This window comes from Lycium ferocissimum, chromosome 5 (genome assembly GCF_029784015.1).
Source record: "Lycium ferocissimum isolate CSIRO_LF1 chromosome 5, AGI_CSIRO_Lferr_CH_V1, whole genome shotgun sequence".
Lineage (NCBI taxonomy): Eukaryota > Viridiplantae > Streptophyta > Magnoliopsida > Solanales > Solanaceae > Lycium > Lycium ferocissimum.
This window is the reverse complement of record NC_081346.1, coordinates 5,648,487-5,664,160: the sequence shown is the minus strand read 5'-3', so window position 1 is coordinate 5,664,160 and position 15,674 is coordinate 5,648,487. Positions and strand designations below refer to the sequence as shown.

The following is a 15,674-nucleotide window of genomic DNA, read 5'->3' as shown; positions in this document are numbered from 1 at the left end:
CGCTAGGTGACTCGTAAGATTAGAATCAAACTTTAACAAGGATTTGAGCTGTAGCTCGCTGGTTCAAAGAGAACAATATTAACTTGAGTATTATTTCGCGTCACGCTAGCCTAGTCTCCGAAATAAACAAAAGATAATGAAGAAATTAGAATAGTTCCTTATCTAAGTGATGGCTCATAACTGATCGATCAATAGAACAATAAAGAAAGAGATAAGACAATTCCTTGTCTAGAGAGATGGATCACAAAGAACCAAGTAGTGTAAGCAGGTATATAGTTGGCATCTCAGTTACAATACCATCTTCATGCGTTATACTGTTTGTGCTCAAGTTATGTAGCTTTAAGAATATATTTGATTTGAGCGATTGCATCATCTGGTAGTTGCTGTAATAAACTAACTACTCTATAAACTTTCATCTAAATGGTCTATGAAATCACAATTCACTAACCATTCAAAAAAGCGAAAAAGGAAGTCAATTCAGTACTTCAATCTATAACCAGCTTGGTTAAGAAACCACAATGCTCCTTCAGCTGCATTCTCTGCTGCAACTTTCTTCTCTGAGTGTGGATTTCCCATACACTCTATAGTTGTTGTATGAAGTCCTCTTATTTCCACAATTACCTTGAAAGTGAACCTGCATTTTAGCTTCTCGATCATTCTCACTAATCATTTTTTTTGGTAAATAAGTGTTCTTTATATACCAAGGGAAATGTGTACAAGCAAATTTATACCCCCAGCAAGTTGGACATACCCCAACCTGCAAGCAAAACAGAGACCATCCCAGTTACCCATCATACTCCCTTCTACATGAACTCAACAGTACACCTATTACTTCTACGGGTAGTAATTCATGTTCTTCAGCGCACCAGCCAGTTTTGAGAATCTGGCACTCCGAGAATGTATTTCCTGCACTATCATCTTGCATAATACTTCATGAGGCCTAGCACTGTCCTGGAATATCCTATTATTTCTTTCCTGCCATATGAAGTAGACACAGCTTGCCAACACCATTCTGTACACCATAGTTCTAGCATTTTTCCCAGTCACAAACTTACCCGCCCATAGGGATGGCAATTAGGGTAGGGCAGGGCGGCAAGGCGGGGCGGCAAGTCATATATAGGGCAGGGGCGGGAAACATATAAACGGGGCGGGGCGGGGCAGTCAGTGGCAAGGCAAAATTTAATTTTTAAAATTTTTTAATAGGGCGAAGGTATGGTAGGGCAAGAAATGGGTTATAAGTGGGTTGGGTAAAAAATGACTATTTTATTCTTGTTCCTTAGTTTGAATCCACATTTTGAAGCATCGTTCTTTACTACTAAAAGTATAAGCATGATTGCTTGGAAGTTTGTAAGATTTCTCATTTCTGTTATTAAATTCTTATTTGTTCAAATGTGACTTCTAGCATAAATTAAAATCAATATTTTTTTATTATAAAACTAAACTTACGAAGTAAACCCAGTAATAGAACTATTCTATTTGTTTAAGCTTGTACAAAACCTTTCCTATTTATCGCAAAAGTGATAGCCTAATTAACTAATCTTACGATTAACAATATTCATTTAGAAGAAATCACTAAAAAGACATCTACAAAAAGGTGAAATACTACTACTTGCCGCTTATACTTACATCACAAGTTTGTCTTTAGTAATTAAGACAAATCATCTTTTTTTAACTCAGACATTCCTTCAAGCTTATTTAATTATACTAAAGATGGTTTTGTGTATTCTCATGCTAAATATAGTAAAATATGTAAATTCTAGTTCTATTTTGAAATTTGAACGATCAAAAGAAAAAAATCCAATTTTAGGAACTAATCATTCATCTAATTGTTTTTAAAAAAATATGTCATGCTTCGAAGTGAAAAATAAAGAGGAAAAATGAAAGATAATATAAACGGGGCGGGGCAGGGCGGCTTTAGCGGGGCGGGGCGGGGTATGGCAATTTCCTTAGAAAAAGCTAAACGAAAAGGCAGGGCGGGTCGAAATCTTAGCAGGTCAAGGCTTGCCCCGCCCTAACCTGCCCTAACCCGCCCTATTGCCATCCCTACCCGCCCATGCTAGTTCTGCACTCCAACCTAGGGCCTGTCGGTGTACTCCTTGCCAGCCCAGTAGCTTAGTCCACAAATTCTTAGAATAAGGGCATTTGAAGAAGAGATGGTCCACGTCCTCATCAGCAGCGTTGCATAAGGCACATTCTCACTAATCATTAGACTTTTAAAAATCTATTCATAGCTCAGTGCTATACTAAGAACCAGTGTTTAAAAGACGGTGACGTATGTTAAACTGGAATATAGGAAAGAACTTACAACTTATGGTGATCTGGACCTTCCTCACTGCAACATTCAAATAAAGGTGCTTTCCAATGATTTACTGCACAAATGTCGTACAAATGCGATTTGCTGGAGCACAAATGTCGTACAAATGTCATTTGGTCGAGCACAAATCTATAACCAGCTTGATTTAGAAACCACAACGCTCCTTCAGCGGCATTCTCTGCTGCAACTTTCTTCTTTGGATGTGGATTGCCCATGCACTCTATAGTTGTCGTACGAGGTCCTCTTATTTCCACAATTACCTTGAATGTGAACCTGCATTTTAGCTTCTCATTGTCAGTACTATACTATGAACCAGTGTTTGAAAAGGCGGCTGCGTACTTTTAAATTGGAATAAGAATGAACTTACAACTTATGGTGATCTGGACCTTCCTCACTGCAACATTCAAATAAAGGTGCTTTCCAATGATTTACTGCACAAATCTCGTACAATTGTGATCTGGTGGAGCCCTGATTTTGAGTACCTTAAATAGTTAACACGCAAAAGCATAGGCTCTATTAGAAAAATAATCAAACATTCTATTAGAAAAATAATCAAACATACTTCTTCCACTTATTAATGAGTTTGAAATAACTTATTACTATGAAATTCGAAGTGCATTTCATGATATATCTCACTAATCTCTAAGTTTTGTCAATCATTGATATTAGCCAGTAGTATAGTTGACACAAGTGGCAACTAGCAACTAGCAAGTATAACAGCAACAGTAAAGAGACCATAACCTTTTAAATGGGACAAGGATGTTGAGTTACCATATAACTGTGATTCATAATTTTAAAACATTTAACAAATAATTGATTTTTGAAATTATCTGACGTTTAAAAAAAAAATCATCTTATTATTTTAAGAAGACATAAATGATACACTTCTCTCCAATTTTTATGTGACACACTTACTTTTGTCCCCAAAAAATGACACCTTTCTAGAAAAAAATTGACTAGGAACTTCTGATTTTAATTCTTAACGAAAATGTCTAGGACATGTTTTAGATAAAAAATGTCACATCCTTTTTTAGCCTTGGTGCACAGTCAAAATCTTCACACATCAAATGAGATGAGAGTAGCTTTTGAAGGAATATTTCATAGTAAATTTTTTAAAAATAGTTTTTATGATTAAGGCTTAAATGTTTATTTCCAAGGGGTGTACAAATAAACACAAGGCAATACGTTTTTCTTACCTTTACCTTTGGAGCTTCCATCCATGACTGTCCCAATAACTCTTTCAGCTTCATCATATTTCATTATGTTCCAGAAACTGATGCAATTATGAAAGAATTGCAACGGAAAATTTGATAAAAGGCCAAAGAATAAGCTTGTAAGCTAAGCTATTTCTACATCTCGCTAAACATATTGTCATTGATAATTAAGATAAAGGCCATTTACATAGCTCTAAAAGGCAAAGCAAAGCTGGACCATCTGCCACAGCTGGCAATTTCCAGTACAAAGGCAGAAATCAAACAGGACCAAAAATGTCCTATTTCCAGAATTTTCGGGACCTAAGTGTCCAATCCTAAACTTCTACTAGCTAATAGACAGGGTACTTAAATGAACAATCGAAACTAGTAAAATAGTGCAGCCCCTAACGACTTTAACCGCTAGGTACAACACCGCAAGCCTCACGTACAACTTCTTTATTAATTCTTGCATCAGAAACATCCAAATTAATCTTGTGATAAATTCCAATTCATCAATTATGAGTCCTGTAATATGCCACAAAATAGAGAGATGCTACAATTTTGAAGGAATAGAGTGAGATTTTGGTGACGATTTTTTATTCTTATTAGGCTCGTCTTGAATTTAGGACGAGTATCATTTCAACCTAGCCTATTCACCAAAATGAACAAAAAGCTAATGAAGAAATTAAGGTAGTTCCTTATCTAAGATGGCTCATAACTGATCAAGTAGAACGATAATGAAAGAGATAATCACACCGAATCAAGTAGTGTAGGCGCATATATAAATGGAAGGGAAAAGAGTCAAAAATACCCCTAAAAAATATCCTCTCGAACTTATTTTTGGCCAAAATACCCCTCCCGTCCTTAAAGTTTTCAAATATACCCCGCTTGACGGAAATTATCCACCAAAATAATCTGAAATCATTTTTTAAGACCCAATGAGATAATAACCAATAAGATCACCTTATTCCCCCAATAAACTTCATACCTAATTGGGGGAATAAGGGATCTTATGTTATTATTTAGATTTAAATTATGGAACGAAAAAATAATTTCGGGTTATTTTGGCGATAATTTTCATCTAGCAGGTATATTTGAAAACTTTAAGGACAAGAGGTATTTTTGACCCAAAATAAGTTCGTATTTTTAACCCTTTTTCCAAAGTAGAGGGGTATTTTTGACCCTTTTCCCTAAATGGAATCTTAATTACAATACCATCTTCATACACTTAAGTTACATTTTGATTTGAACGATTTCTGTTTATAAAGAAATTTACAACTTCCTTTCTTTTGCTTTCTGTTTATGAAATCACAATTCCCTAACCATTCAAAAAAAACAAAAAAAGGAAGTTAATTCAGTACTTCTTCAATCTATAACCCGGTTGATTTAGAAACCACAATACTCCTTCAGCTGCATTCTCTGCTGCAGATTTCTTTTTCGAATGTGGATTGCCCATACATTCTATAATTGTTGTACGAGGTCCTCTTGTTTCTACAATTACCTTGAACGTGAACCTGCATTTTAGCTTATTATGTTTAAAAGCTATGCTCAATAGTAAATCAAATAGTATCACATATTTAAGATCACAAGTTACAAAAGACTTAATTAACCATAATATTTATGACAAATAAATTGAAACGGAGGAGTAATACTTTTAAGGTGGAATACGAATGAACTTACAACTTCTGGTGATCAGGACCTTCCACATTGCAACATTCAAATAAAGGTGCTTTCCAATGATTTACCGCGCAAATCTCGTACAAATGTGATTTGGTGGAGCCCTTATTTTGAGTACCTTAAATAGTTAACACGCAAGGCATAGGCTCCATTAGAAAAATCAAACATACTTTTTCTACTTACTGACAGCCCCTTGTTTGATTTTTGGAAGGGAAAAGGGTCAAATTTACCCTCCAAGTATGATTTATAGTTTAAATTTGCCTCCGTCAAAGTTTAGGGTCAAATTTGCTCTCTCCGTCAAAATTTGAGATTAGATTGCCCTCTCCGTTAGGATACTTGATAAATTTGCCCTTATATGGATGGAAGTCTAACTTGGACTCCACAACACAAAAAAATTAACCACGTCGAATCCACGTAGACTCCCAAACCCAATTCTCTTTTTAACCCGTTTCCCAATCTCAATTCTCTTAACCCGTTTAGACTATTGCTGACACTAAGACACCATGTAGTAATGTGAAAAGCCGGAGTTTTACTCGCATCAAGGTACACACGTAATGCATGTGATAAAATAAGCGGCATGTAAGAAAAATTTCTGCAGCAGCAACAACAAATGTTTAATACAACCAAGGATTCATCGTTTTCTCCAGAAGCATAGAATTTATCTGACCAGCGAAGCTTTCTTGAACATGACATTTATCTTAGGTGAACTTCGACGGAGCTATATTAACTCATTGTTGTCGCCTCCTTGTCAGAACCTCTTAAAAACTATTCAAGAGAACTGAAAATGGATTTTAATTGAAGAGAGCTTAATGGATTTTCAAAGCTGAACTGCACAAATTTATTTTGTTGTCTTGTTATCACTTTTGCAGGATCATAGCTTTTCTTATCTTACTTTTGGTATACGTTTAGGAATGTATTTTGAGAAAAAATGTTTTCCTCTGTTTAGAAATGTTCTGAAGAGTTCATGAAGAGAAACCTTCACTATGACAAAACAAATGCTGCAGGGGCATTTTCAAAAGAGAATTGAGATTGAGAGTCTACGTGGAGCCTATATGGATTCGACGTGGCTAATTTTTTTGTGTTGTGGAGTCCAAGTCAGGCTTCCATCCATATAAGGGCATATTTATCAAGTATCCTAACAGGGAGGACATATTTGATATCAAACTTTGACGGAGAGAACAAATTTGATCCCAAACTTTGACGGAAGGCAAATTTAAACTATAAACCATACTTGGAGGGTAAATTTTACCCTTTTCACTTTTTGGAATAACTTGTCACTCCTATTACTATGATAAAAAATTCGAAGTGCATTTCATGATATTGCTCACTAATCTCTTAGTAGTTGACACAAGTGACAACTGGCAAGTAAATAGTAAGGACATCATCTTCTTCCATAGTAGTACGCGATAACCTTTTGAATGGGACAAGGATGTTGAGTTACCATATATCGTCATTTCAAAATTTTGAAACATATAATGAACAAAATGGATTTTGTCCAAATTACCTGACGTTTTAAAAAAAGTTAAAATTCATCTAATTATTTTAAGAAGAGATAAATGGTACTACTACTTTCTCTCTCCAATCTTATGTGACACGTCCCAAAAAAATTATACTTATTCTAAAAATAATTAATTATAAATTTTCCATTTTAATCCTTGAAGAAATGCAGGTGACTTTTTTTTTTTTAAATCCCAGAAACCCGCAATCGATGCTCTTTGGGTGCATCGGTAACTTTCTAACAGTGCAATAGCACAATAGCTCCCAACATAAGGAGAAGCTTGGTGTGACGAGCTCAAAAAGAAGCTGCTAGTGAGAGGAATTGATTCCATGGAATCCACTACCCAACCAACTCCAAAAATTTCAAGTTTTTTCCCCTCAAATTTCGACTATCTCAATACCTATCAAGTAGAAATACTCCCTTCATTTCATAATAAGTGACTTTTTAAACTTATACATGAAAGTGCTCACCCCTAAAAAATTTAGAGTGTTTTTACTAACTTACTCCTAATTAGATGTCTAAAAAAATAAAAGCTTAATGACTTTTAATTATGTAAATAAGGGTCATTTTAGAAGAAGAAGATCAATTTATTCTTGAAATCCTAAAGCATCAATTTATTCTTAAAATTCTAAAGCATCATTTATTTTGAAATAAAATGAAAAACCTGAAAAAACAACTAATTATGAAATGGAAGGAGTAATTTACTGGGAGCTTAAATTTACCTTTGCCTTTGGAGTTTCCATCCATGACGGCCCCATCAAAGCGAAGCGGGCGAAACGTATTCGGGTCGGATACTGTTTCACTTGTATATTCTCCTCGAAGCGGCTCAAGTACTCTTTCAGCTTCACCATATTCCATGACGTTCCAGAAACTTCCAAATTAATCTTGTGATTAACTCCAATTATTCATCAATTACGAATCCTGTAATATAAATGCCGCAAAAATAGAGAGATGCTATAATTCTGTTGTTGAAATCCGATAGTAGAGAGAGATTTTGGTGAAGATCTTTTTTATTCTTATTTTTAGTTGTTAGAGTGCTGCCGTGTCACAGTCTTTGGACTTGTTCCAGAATAATCGCAACTATTTAGGATCTTATTTATTTGTCGTCGTTGTAGTTGCACAGTCATAGTGCTAGCTGTTAGGTTAACTGAATGGAAGGCACAAAGTTGAATTAACTACTTCAATTAATTAAAGTTAGGCTGGTCTTGATCACGCTTCACGTCCATTGACTTATAGCCGCAGCTCTCAGTTAAATAACAGACGTACGGTTTATATCCAATTTCTTTGATAGTACGTGTTTGATTTTTCATAGTACGTGTTTGATTTTGTCAGCTTCTTTTTCAAATTCAACCCGTAAAATAAGTAGAAGCTACTGACTAAAGGGGTGGATTCACTACGACTCTTTAGTACACATGAATTTGGTCCTCTATATTTGCGAGAATTGCATTCAAGTGCATACAAACTGACACACATGTACAGACACAACAACAAACAGTTTGAAAAAAAAAAAAAAAACATGCGTGATAATTTTGGCATTTGCAAAAACTTTTCATTCCTCAGAGATGCTCTCTAAAATGGGATGCCACTGATCAAATGACGAAAGCCTTGTGGGTGAAACTCCCATTGAAGTGTCATTAGAATGCACAGTTCTCTGTCTTCTATTCAAAAAATTTGTTTCAGAGGATCCCAAGCTGGATGTTGATGATCTTGTTTCAGTACTTATTACATTATCTCCACTAGCTGATTTATTGATCCTGATCCCTGTTAACAAGCACATAAAGCAATTATCGTCCTGCGATTGCACATCTCTGTTTTTTTCTTGTCTCAGAGAAGAATAAGGAACCTCTGAATTTTTGGTTGAATTTCTATAAAACAACCAGCAGTTAGAAAAACTGCCTTCCTGATTAACTGCTGTGTTTTCTTTAAGACTTGATTGTCTCTGAAGTTTATGAATGAGAGCCGGAGAGGATTTCAAGGCGAGAGATTGAAGTCTTTTAATGGTGTTTATAGGGACAATGTAAAATTTCTGGCCAGGCATGAGGGTGGTTTCTGGTGGCAGAATGGCCCATGGCTGTTGAAAAACCGTTGGATGACAAACCCAACTCTTCGGGTTTCTGTTTATTATCTCTGCTGCAAGAATAGGCCTGTCGTGAAGTTCTACATGCCCTCCTGGATGAACAATTTTCACAAACATGTTTTTGGTATTACGACTGCATATCCAGTTTGATAAGGCCATGATTTTTTAACCATATAACCCGAATTTGTTTCCTTTACATTCCTTTTTTTGGGTGCCAGGCCTAGGGGTAGAGTAGAATCACCAGAACTAAGGGATGAGCTGGGATGGTTAATGAAACAGAGCATATTTTATAGTATTATCGTGTTTAGCTTGGACATCCTTCGTTACTGTCGATATAAGGTTACTACGAACAGAATCTCACAAGTAAACAATAAATTCCTTCGTGTGTCGTCCAGCAAGCAGGATTTTGTATTTTTCGTTCTTTGAAAGAAAATTGTATTTTGGAGGTATGGATATTGACAAAGGAAATAAGTAGTCCATTTCTTTTACATGTATGTGAATGAAACGCAGCTGATATCCCGATGGTAGCCAATTGTTGTGACTGAAAACTTCAAAGAAAACATGCTACTGAAGCTGGTTTTCCAGTCGATTCTTCAAACTAGGAGAAACAACGCTATCCTTTTGTCTTTCTGAATGTGAATGCTATTTCCCTAACAGATACTTCAAAATTGTACTCCCTCCGGTTCAAAATAAGTGTCCACTTAGCATTTAGCACATCCCATAAGAAAATACTAACTCATAGAAAAAAATTAGGTATGTTGACTAAAATACCCTTAATTAAAATTTGCATATTACTATTAACTTGACACATTGGGATATGATCACTTAATAAGGGCAAATCTGAAAAAATAAAGATAATCCCTTCTTGATTTTGTAAGTGGATGCTTTTTTTGAATCAAAATAAAAAGGTTAAATGGACACTTATTATGAACCGGAAGGAGTAACAAGTAGTAACTAAGGCAATGAACTCGAAATTCTTTTTCCCCCCTATGGATAAAGAGTTAAAGCCTTAATAAATATATCTCAAGTTGTTATTCAAGTTCAACTTCAATCTAGCAAGTGGATGATGAGAAAGGACCCTTCCTTTAAAAAGTATGGCATTGTATCATTATAGCATGGCCACATGCAATCATAGTTATGGTCCCAGATCCACAAAAATTGTAGGCCATGCTACACATGAGGTGATGAGGGCATTCATAAACACATCCACTTATCTTCTTTATTGGAGAGGTAATAAGAAGAAACCAAAATAAAAAGTCAACTGCTTGAATGAGAGACAACATTGTTATCCTATCTGTCAGTGTATAAAGAAAAGTCAGCACGTCAAGCCCAACCAGGTGGGAAAAAAGGGGCTAAAAGGCGGACTATAACCACATGCCAGCAAGAGGTAGGAGAAAAAGGCCTGAAATCGGAGCCATGCCAGCTATAATCATACGCAATAGTTATTTATGGACAGGAAATAAGAAGAACAGAATTTTCGTAAGCACAAAAATACCGGAATATTTCATAAGTCATTCTTTACAGTAGAAGCATAACAATTCCTCTTAATACAGAAAACAAACATGAAAAGCCAAAAAACTTGAGGAACTGGTGAAATATGAGCTTTTGCTACCTCAAATTTACAATTATATACACACAGCATAAATTTTCTTTGGTGAGTGGTCCTACTCTAATTTCATAGCAAAAAAATGCATTAGACAAATAACAAACCGAGGATTAAAAAAAGAAGAGCATAGGTCAAGTTGTTCATTCAATTACCAGCTTCAGTGTCCAAAGTAAAATTTGAATGAAGCAACTCATCTTGTTATGCGCTAATAGATAGGGCAGAATCCGCAACTCTCAGGGACCCACCAAGGTCAATTGGCACAAGGGGAATGAAGGAGTGCAAGACATCTGTTATCAGTGGTCGGTAACTTGGTTCTGGTTGTACACATAGCACGGCTACAGCAGCAACCTATCAAATCATCCGTTTTGATTCTGTAAGTTAAAACAGTAAAATGGAAGTAGTAATAATTTGACAAAACAGCCGGGTGCTCTCACTTGATACAAGTGCTTGAGGTCCATTCCGTTTCTGATGACAGGATCAACAATATTTGGAAGCTTTGACCTGTCAGTAAGTTGTGGCATCGCCTGTTTGTCATGGAATTATTGAAATGTCAGCATCGCATGAGCTCAAAGAGATTTAGAGATAATATTCAGAATGATTAGACTATCTCTTGCATAACATACCCATGTGACTATAGATTGGCATTGAGCTCCCTCTAGTTTCTCCACTGGTCTTCTCCCCAGCAAAAGCTCAAGAAGTACAATGCCAAAAGCATAGACGTCACTCTTATCAGTTAATTTCCCTGAAACACAGCAAAAATGTGGGCAAGAATGTTATACTTTCAGACTTCCAGTTAGGATTTAATCCATTTCAGGAGAGTGTGAAAAACATGATTTAACATCTACTTTTTTAATTTGAGAAAAAGGAATACAGAAATTTAGCGTTCTTTTCTTTTTCATTAGCATACAAAGTACTGTGGTTTGTGGACTAGGTAAAAGCTTTTGCAACTTCTTTAGAGTGTCCTTGATCTGTATCTGCAATTTCCTTCCACTTCAACTTAATTAGCCAATAGCTAGGTAGTACTGGGCTATTTTTAAACCTAGATGGAGAACAGCCAATAATAATACAGAACTGAACTTTGCCTTTTGGAATAAATTAGTCAACGAATATATAACATCTAAATATCAACCTCAAGATATTAGTAAATATTTTCCCTTTCCCTTTTTGTTCATCATGACAAAGAAACAATGTTGAAGATAAAATGGTGCATCACAAGGGAGTCAAAAGATTGATGCGAAGTTTAGATATATCTTGGAGGATCAATGTCATCATACAACGAAATGAGAATCTCGTAAGCAAAAGAAGAGAAGCCTATCCTCTTCATATAATCTAATTGTTGATAAATCAAATATGTAGGCTGTAGCGATAGCAATTACATCAAGAGCTCAGTGATGATGGTGCTTCTTTGTATATGCTTTTGCACATAGATATATGAATTCTAGGAGGGACCAATATTTTCTAAAACTAGAGGAGCAACGTGAGGATAATTTTTGGAAGCCACTTCTATGACACAAAACAGAAGACTAGATAAGTAAATTGGACCGTCTACTAGATGAGGCACCTTCAAGCAAATAAACATCAGCATCTTCTTCATTTAGCTAATTGTAATAAAATAGGGAGTCTGGCATACCATCTATGAGGTACTCTGGAGCCACATAACCCAGAGTTCCTGAAAGCTTTACGTTGCTCTTGTTTAGGTTCCATCCAGCTATAGCAAGGCCAAAATCAGAAAGCTGATAAAAGTAAAAATTGATTAACTCAGACAAGACAAACCATACGAAATGTTTCACAAAGGAGAAGCAACTGAGTGATTATATTGCTAGTTTACCTTTGCATTGTAGTTGGAATCCAGTAGAACATTAGACGATTTGAGATCTCTATGGATTACAGGGGGGTTACAGCGCTCATGGAGGTATTCTAGTCCCCTGGTCAATGTCAACAGCATAACTGTACAATTAACTTCCGAAAACACAGAACTAAGGGTGAGAAAAAAAGAGTTAGCATTAATAAATCATAACATTACATACCTAGCCACATCCAATGCAATTTTCATGCGAAGATGCCAACTCAAAGCTGATCCATGCGGAGGTCCTGATCAAGCAGGTCAACTCAATTATGGAATATGGAGAATAATTTAGATAGTAGCATATAGATACTTGTTTTCTTTTGTACTTTATATCAGGACAAAGATAATGGCTTTTACCATGCAATTGGAATTCCAAAGATCCATTCTGCATCATTTCATACACCAGGAATTGTGCCTCGCCATGAATGCAGTATCCAAGAAGCGAAATAATATTTTGATGCTGAAATTTACTCAACAAGTCGACCTCATTCTGAAAATCAATCAGTTATCTCTTTAAGCACAAAATAATTACCGTTATGGGTACATTTTTGAGTCAATCTATCAGACTACCTCAAACTCTTTGTCAGCATCCTGTTCCCTTCCATGAGTTCTTTTAACAGCCGCTTGGATGTTGTTGCTGAATTGAGCTTTATACACACATCCTAATCTACCTTCTCCAATAGCATTCTTTTCATTGAAACTGTCAGTTGCAGCTACTAATGACTGGTATTCGACGACAGCAACTAGTCCTTTCTTACCCAGAGTTTTTAAAGAAGGGAACTTGGCCATTATAGGACCCCATGAAAGCCCCTTCACAGGCTCTACATCATAAAATTGGACAAATAAAACAATGTGTAAGCTTGGGTACAGAAAATGATCGATTAAAAATAGGGATAATTACATTTTTGGACCGCTCAACAGAATAATAGCCAGCAAATGTATAGGATTTGTATATTAAGTATAAATATACATATAACATACATGACTAGTCTATAGGCTTTGTATATTTTGGCTAGCGCCAGTAATTAATTTCGGTCGACGGCACAAAAATGAAGAAAGCCTTAAATATAAGTGACATTAGCTCCAACCATCCTTAAAACAGTGACTTGTTGCTAACAAAGTTACTACCTGCTTTTTGATCGCCTTGTTCAGTGGCTTTCTTCAGCATTTTCAGTCTGTATATCCAAAAGCAAGATGAAAACAGCAGAATTCCAGCAAGGAGGGTTGAAGCAACAATAAGTGAAATCAAAATTTTCTTATTTAGATCCTGGTGGTGAACCACTTTCAACCCTGCAACTCCAGATTTGAAAATAAGATGAGATTCAATTAAAACTACCAAAAGAAAAACTTGATCGTAATGAAGCAAATGAAGAAATGCCCCTTTTCCAATCATTCCCTATTGAAAGGGGAAAAAAAATGCGGTTCTTTTCAATTATATTTATCTTGATAGCATCATTATGTCTGACATCAAAGGGGTAATAAAAATTTTAAAAAGCAAAAGTACTCTACAAATCATTTCGAAAAAAAGTGAGGAGGGAAGTAATAAATCTAAGTATCAAATTGCAAGTTCCTATCTAATTTGAATCATTTCAGCATAATTTAACTAATTGCACCTTCAGACCAGAAACTTTATGCAGTGGACTAGATCCAAAATGAAGAAATTTCACTGTTTGCCCTTCAAATGGGCTGGTCTCTAATTTTTCCCTTAGCAAGCAAACTAATGTCTAGCGGGCATAAGTCCTTTAAGGCGCGGGCATAACTTGTGAGATATCATGCGAAAATATAAACTTATGCCCCGCGAAATAGTTGTTTGTGTTGTTGAGTGGCAGACCAGAACAAAATGTGGACAAAAGTGCAAATAAGCAGATCGAAATCCCATGATTCATAAGTGATAAACTGAAAAATAAGATGGAAATCGGGAATTGTTAAATTACCAGGAGGAGGAGCGTCCTTATCAGAAGAAATTTGAAAAATGGGTCCTTTTTCAGTAGGAAGAACTGGGTCAGCACTAGGAGGCTGTGGAGTTACATCCACTGGAGCACACAACAAAGGAGTAGCAAAAACCCAAATAGGTATAAGCAAAATCAAAATCTTCATCTCCTTTCTTGATTTCAAATGTCATACAAAACAAACACTGGAAACTCTACGATTTAAGATATTTCTCCAGAAAGACTCAAATTTTGAAAATTGAAATGTGGATAGGAAAATGGGTTAGTATATCAGTTTGCTTTTTACAATGCAAGAAAGATAGAAAGGGACAAAAGAGTGTAGCAGGATGGTAGTCAGGAAAAAGGAAAAGCAAGTTTCTTTTTGTAACACGGAAAAGCTAAAAAGGAAGGTGGGGGGGCAACTGAAGAGAGACACAACAATCTCGTGGCAGTTATCAAAAGTTGAAAAACCTTTTAAGAGAGTTAAGAAATTCACGTATTATAGTACGGTTGGCAGAGTGCCTGTATATCGGCGACTGTGATAGTGGGGCTTTGACACCCTTTTAAGTACTGGGGATTAGGGAAAGGAGAGTGATAGTGTCAAATTATTACCCCTTTAATTTAGATGTCTGAAATTTTAATGATAATTTTTTTTTTTTTTACTTTTTAGTAAGTTTTTTTAATTATATCGACAATCTCATCTAATGAATCTTTTATGTGAATGTCGTTGCATCTTTAAAATCAAAAGATTCAAAGATATTTTCAATATGTTATATGCATTTAGTTTCAGATTTTTATTTTGGTCAATCGGTCGTGAAAACTTTTACTCGAGAGATTAGAGATTTAAAATTACAAATATTCAATTTTTTTAATATTATTAAATTTTATGCCTTAATTAAATTATGACACATAAGATGAAACAAAGGAAGTTTTGAATTATCATATGGCCCTTGTGACTAATAATTTTATTTAAACCAATTCCTTGCTTGGAAAGAAAAATGCAACCCCCTCAACAACTTCTAGACTTTAACCAAGATAAAAACAATCTGATCTGATAGTGATAGTTCATAATTGAGTAGCATGCAGATCTAAAATACTCCCTCCATTCTATAATAAGTAGTGTTTTAGGCTTTTAATTTTATTTTAAAATAAGTGGTGTTTTAGGATTTCAAGAAGAAATTGACCTTATTCTTCTAAAGTTAACCTTATTTACATAATCAAGAATTATTAAGTAGCTTTTTTTTCTAGACATTAATTAGGAGTAAGTTAGTAAAAACACGCATAATTTTTTAGGAGTGAACAATTTCTTAAAGGATGTGCATAAGCTAAAAATAACACTTATTAGGGAACGGAGGGAGTACTTAAGCACTTCCTTTCGGATGGATTCCACTAATTATTATACTAGGCTATAATGCACTTTGGCTTAAATCTACTTTTATCCCTTTTCGTCCATTGCATTATTGTAACAAAAAGAATAAAAAGGTGTCTCCAACTGAAATCAATATGAACTGCGTGGACTACCTTTTGAGTGTAAT

At 35.4% G+C, this 15,674-nt stretch overlaps 4 protein-coding genes across 8 annotated transcripts in view; all 4 read right to left on the bottom strand.

The window, feature by feature from the left end:
* Nucleotides 1–15,674, bottom strand: part of LOC132055617 (uncharacterized) — a 92,620-nt gene that overhangs the window by 40,229 nt on the left and 36,717 nt on the right. The window lies entirely within an intron of this gene.
* LOC132058125 (uncharacterized) lies at nucleotides 257–3,709 on the bottom strand. 3 transcript variants are annotated; one of them, XM_059450687.1, is made up of 4 exons: nucleotides 3,511–3,709; nucleotides 2,682–2,796; nucleotides 2,306–2,587; nucleotides 257–634 (listed from the first exon to the last, which is right to left on the bottom strand). In XM_059450687.1, the coding sequence occupies exons 1-4, from the start codon at nucleotides 3,572–3,574 to the stop codon at nucleotides 478–480; spliced, it is 618 nt and encodes a 205-aa protein (XP_059306670.1). In that variant the 5' UTR covers nucleotides 3,575–3,709; the 3' UTR covers nucleotides 257–477. The 3 variants fall into 3 exon arrangements, with proteins under 3 accessions (XP_059306670.1, XP_059306672.1, XP_059306671.1); XM_059450689.1 differs by having other exon boundaries at nucleotides 2,682–2,782; XM_059450688.1 differs by having other exon boundaries at nucleotides 3,517–3,702.
* Nucleotides 4,790–7,847, bottom strand: LOC132058124 (ribonuclease 3-like protein 1). Its single transcript, XM_059450686.1, has 3 exons — nucleotides 7,405–7,847; nucleotides 5,188–5,302; nucleotides 4,790–5,021 (listed from the first exon to the last, which is right to left on the bottom strand). The coding sequence occupies exons 1-3, from the start codon at nucleotides 7,538–7,540 to the stop codon at nucleotides 4,862–4,864; spliced, it is 411 nt and encodes a 136-aa protein (XP_059306669.1). The 5' UTR covers nucleotides 7,541–7,847; the 3' UTR covers nucleotides 4,790–4,861.
* Nucleotides 8,191–14,610, bottom strand: LOC132055611 (probable receptor-like protein kinase At1g80640). 2 transcript variants are annotated; one of them, XM_059447527.1, is made up of 11 exons: nucleotides 14,149–14,610; nucleotides 13,340–13,513; nucleotides 12,782–13,032; nucleotides 12,569–12,701; nucleotides 12,393–12,456; nucleotides 12,194–12,290; nucleotides 11,996–12,098; nucleotides 10,989–11,107; nucleotides 10,800–10,889; nucleotides 10,518–10,713; nucleotides 8,191–8,443 (listed from the first exon to the last, which is right to left on the bottom strand). In XM_059447527.1, exons 1-10 carry the CDS (start codon nucleotides 14,306–14,308, stop codon nucleotides 10,564–10,566), a joined length of 1,341 nt encoding a protein of 446 aa, XP_059303510.1. In that variant the 5' UTR covers nucleotides 14,309–14,610; the 3' UTR covers nucleotides 8,191–8,443; nucleotides 10,518–10,563. The 2 variants fall into 2 exon arrangements, with proteins under 2 accessions (XP_059303510.1, XP_059303509.1); XM_059447526.1 differs by lacking the exon at nucleotides 8,191–8,443 and having other exon boundaries at nucleotides 10,234–10,713; nucleotides 14,149–14,608.

Excerpts from the sequence above, each read along its gene's own strand:
- LOC132058125 (XM_059450687.1), bottom strand. The coding sequence starts at position 3,574 with ATGAAATATGATGAAGCTGAAAGAGTTATTGGGACAGTCATGGATGGA. Across the intron at positions 2,797-3,510 it reads TGGAAGCTCCAAAGGTAAAG|GTACTCAAAATCAGGGCTCC; the intron begins GTAAGAAAAACG and ends TAACTATTTAAG. Across the intron at positions 2,588-2,681 it reads GGTCCAGATCACCATAAGTT|GTTCACATTCAAGGTAATTG; the intron begins GTAAGTTCATTC and ends GCTAAAATGCAG.
- LOC132058124 (XM_059450686.1), bottom strand. The coding sequence starts at position 7,540 with ATGGAATATGGTGAAGCTGAAAGAGTACTTGAGCCGCTTCGAGGAGAA. Across the intron at positions 5,303-7,404 it reads TGGAAACTCCAAAGGCAAAG|GTACTCAAAATAAGGGCTCC; the intron begins GTAAATTTAAGC and ends TAACTATTTAAG. Across the intron at positions 5,022-5,187 it reads GGTCCTGATCACCAGAAGTT|GTTCACGTTCAAGGTAATTG; the intron begins GTAAGTTCATTC and ends GCTAAAATGCAG.
- LOC132055611 (XM_059447527.1), bottom strand. The coding sequence starts at position 14,308 with ATGAAGATTTTGATTTTGCTTATACCTATTTGGGTTTTTGCTACTCCT. Across the intron at positions 12,291-12,392 it reads ATTGCATTGGATGTGGCTAG|GGGACTAGAATACCTCCATG; the intron begins GTATGTAATGTT and ends GACATTGACCAG. Across the intron at positions 12,099-12,193 it reads ATTCCAACTACAATGCAAAG|CTTTCTGATTTTGGCCTTGC; the intron begins GTAAACTAGCAA and ends TACTTTTATCAG.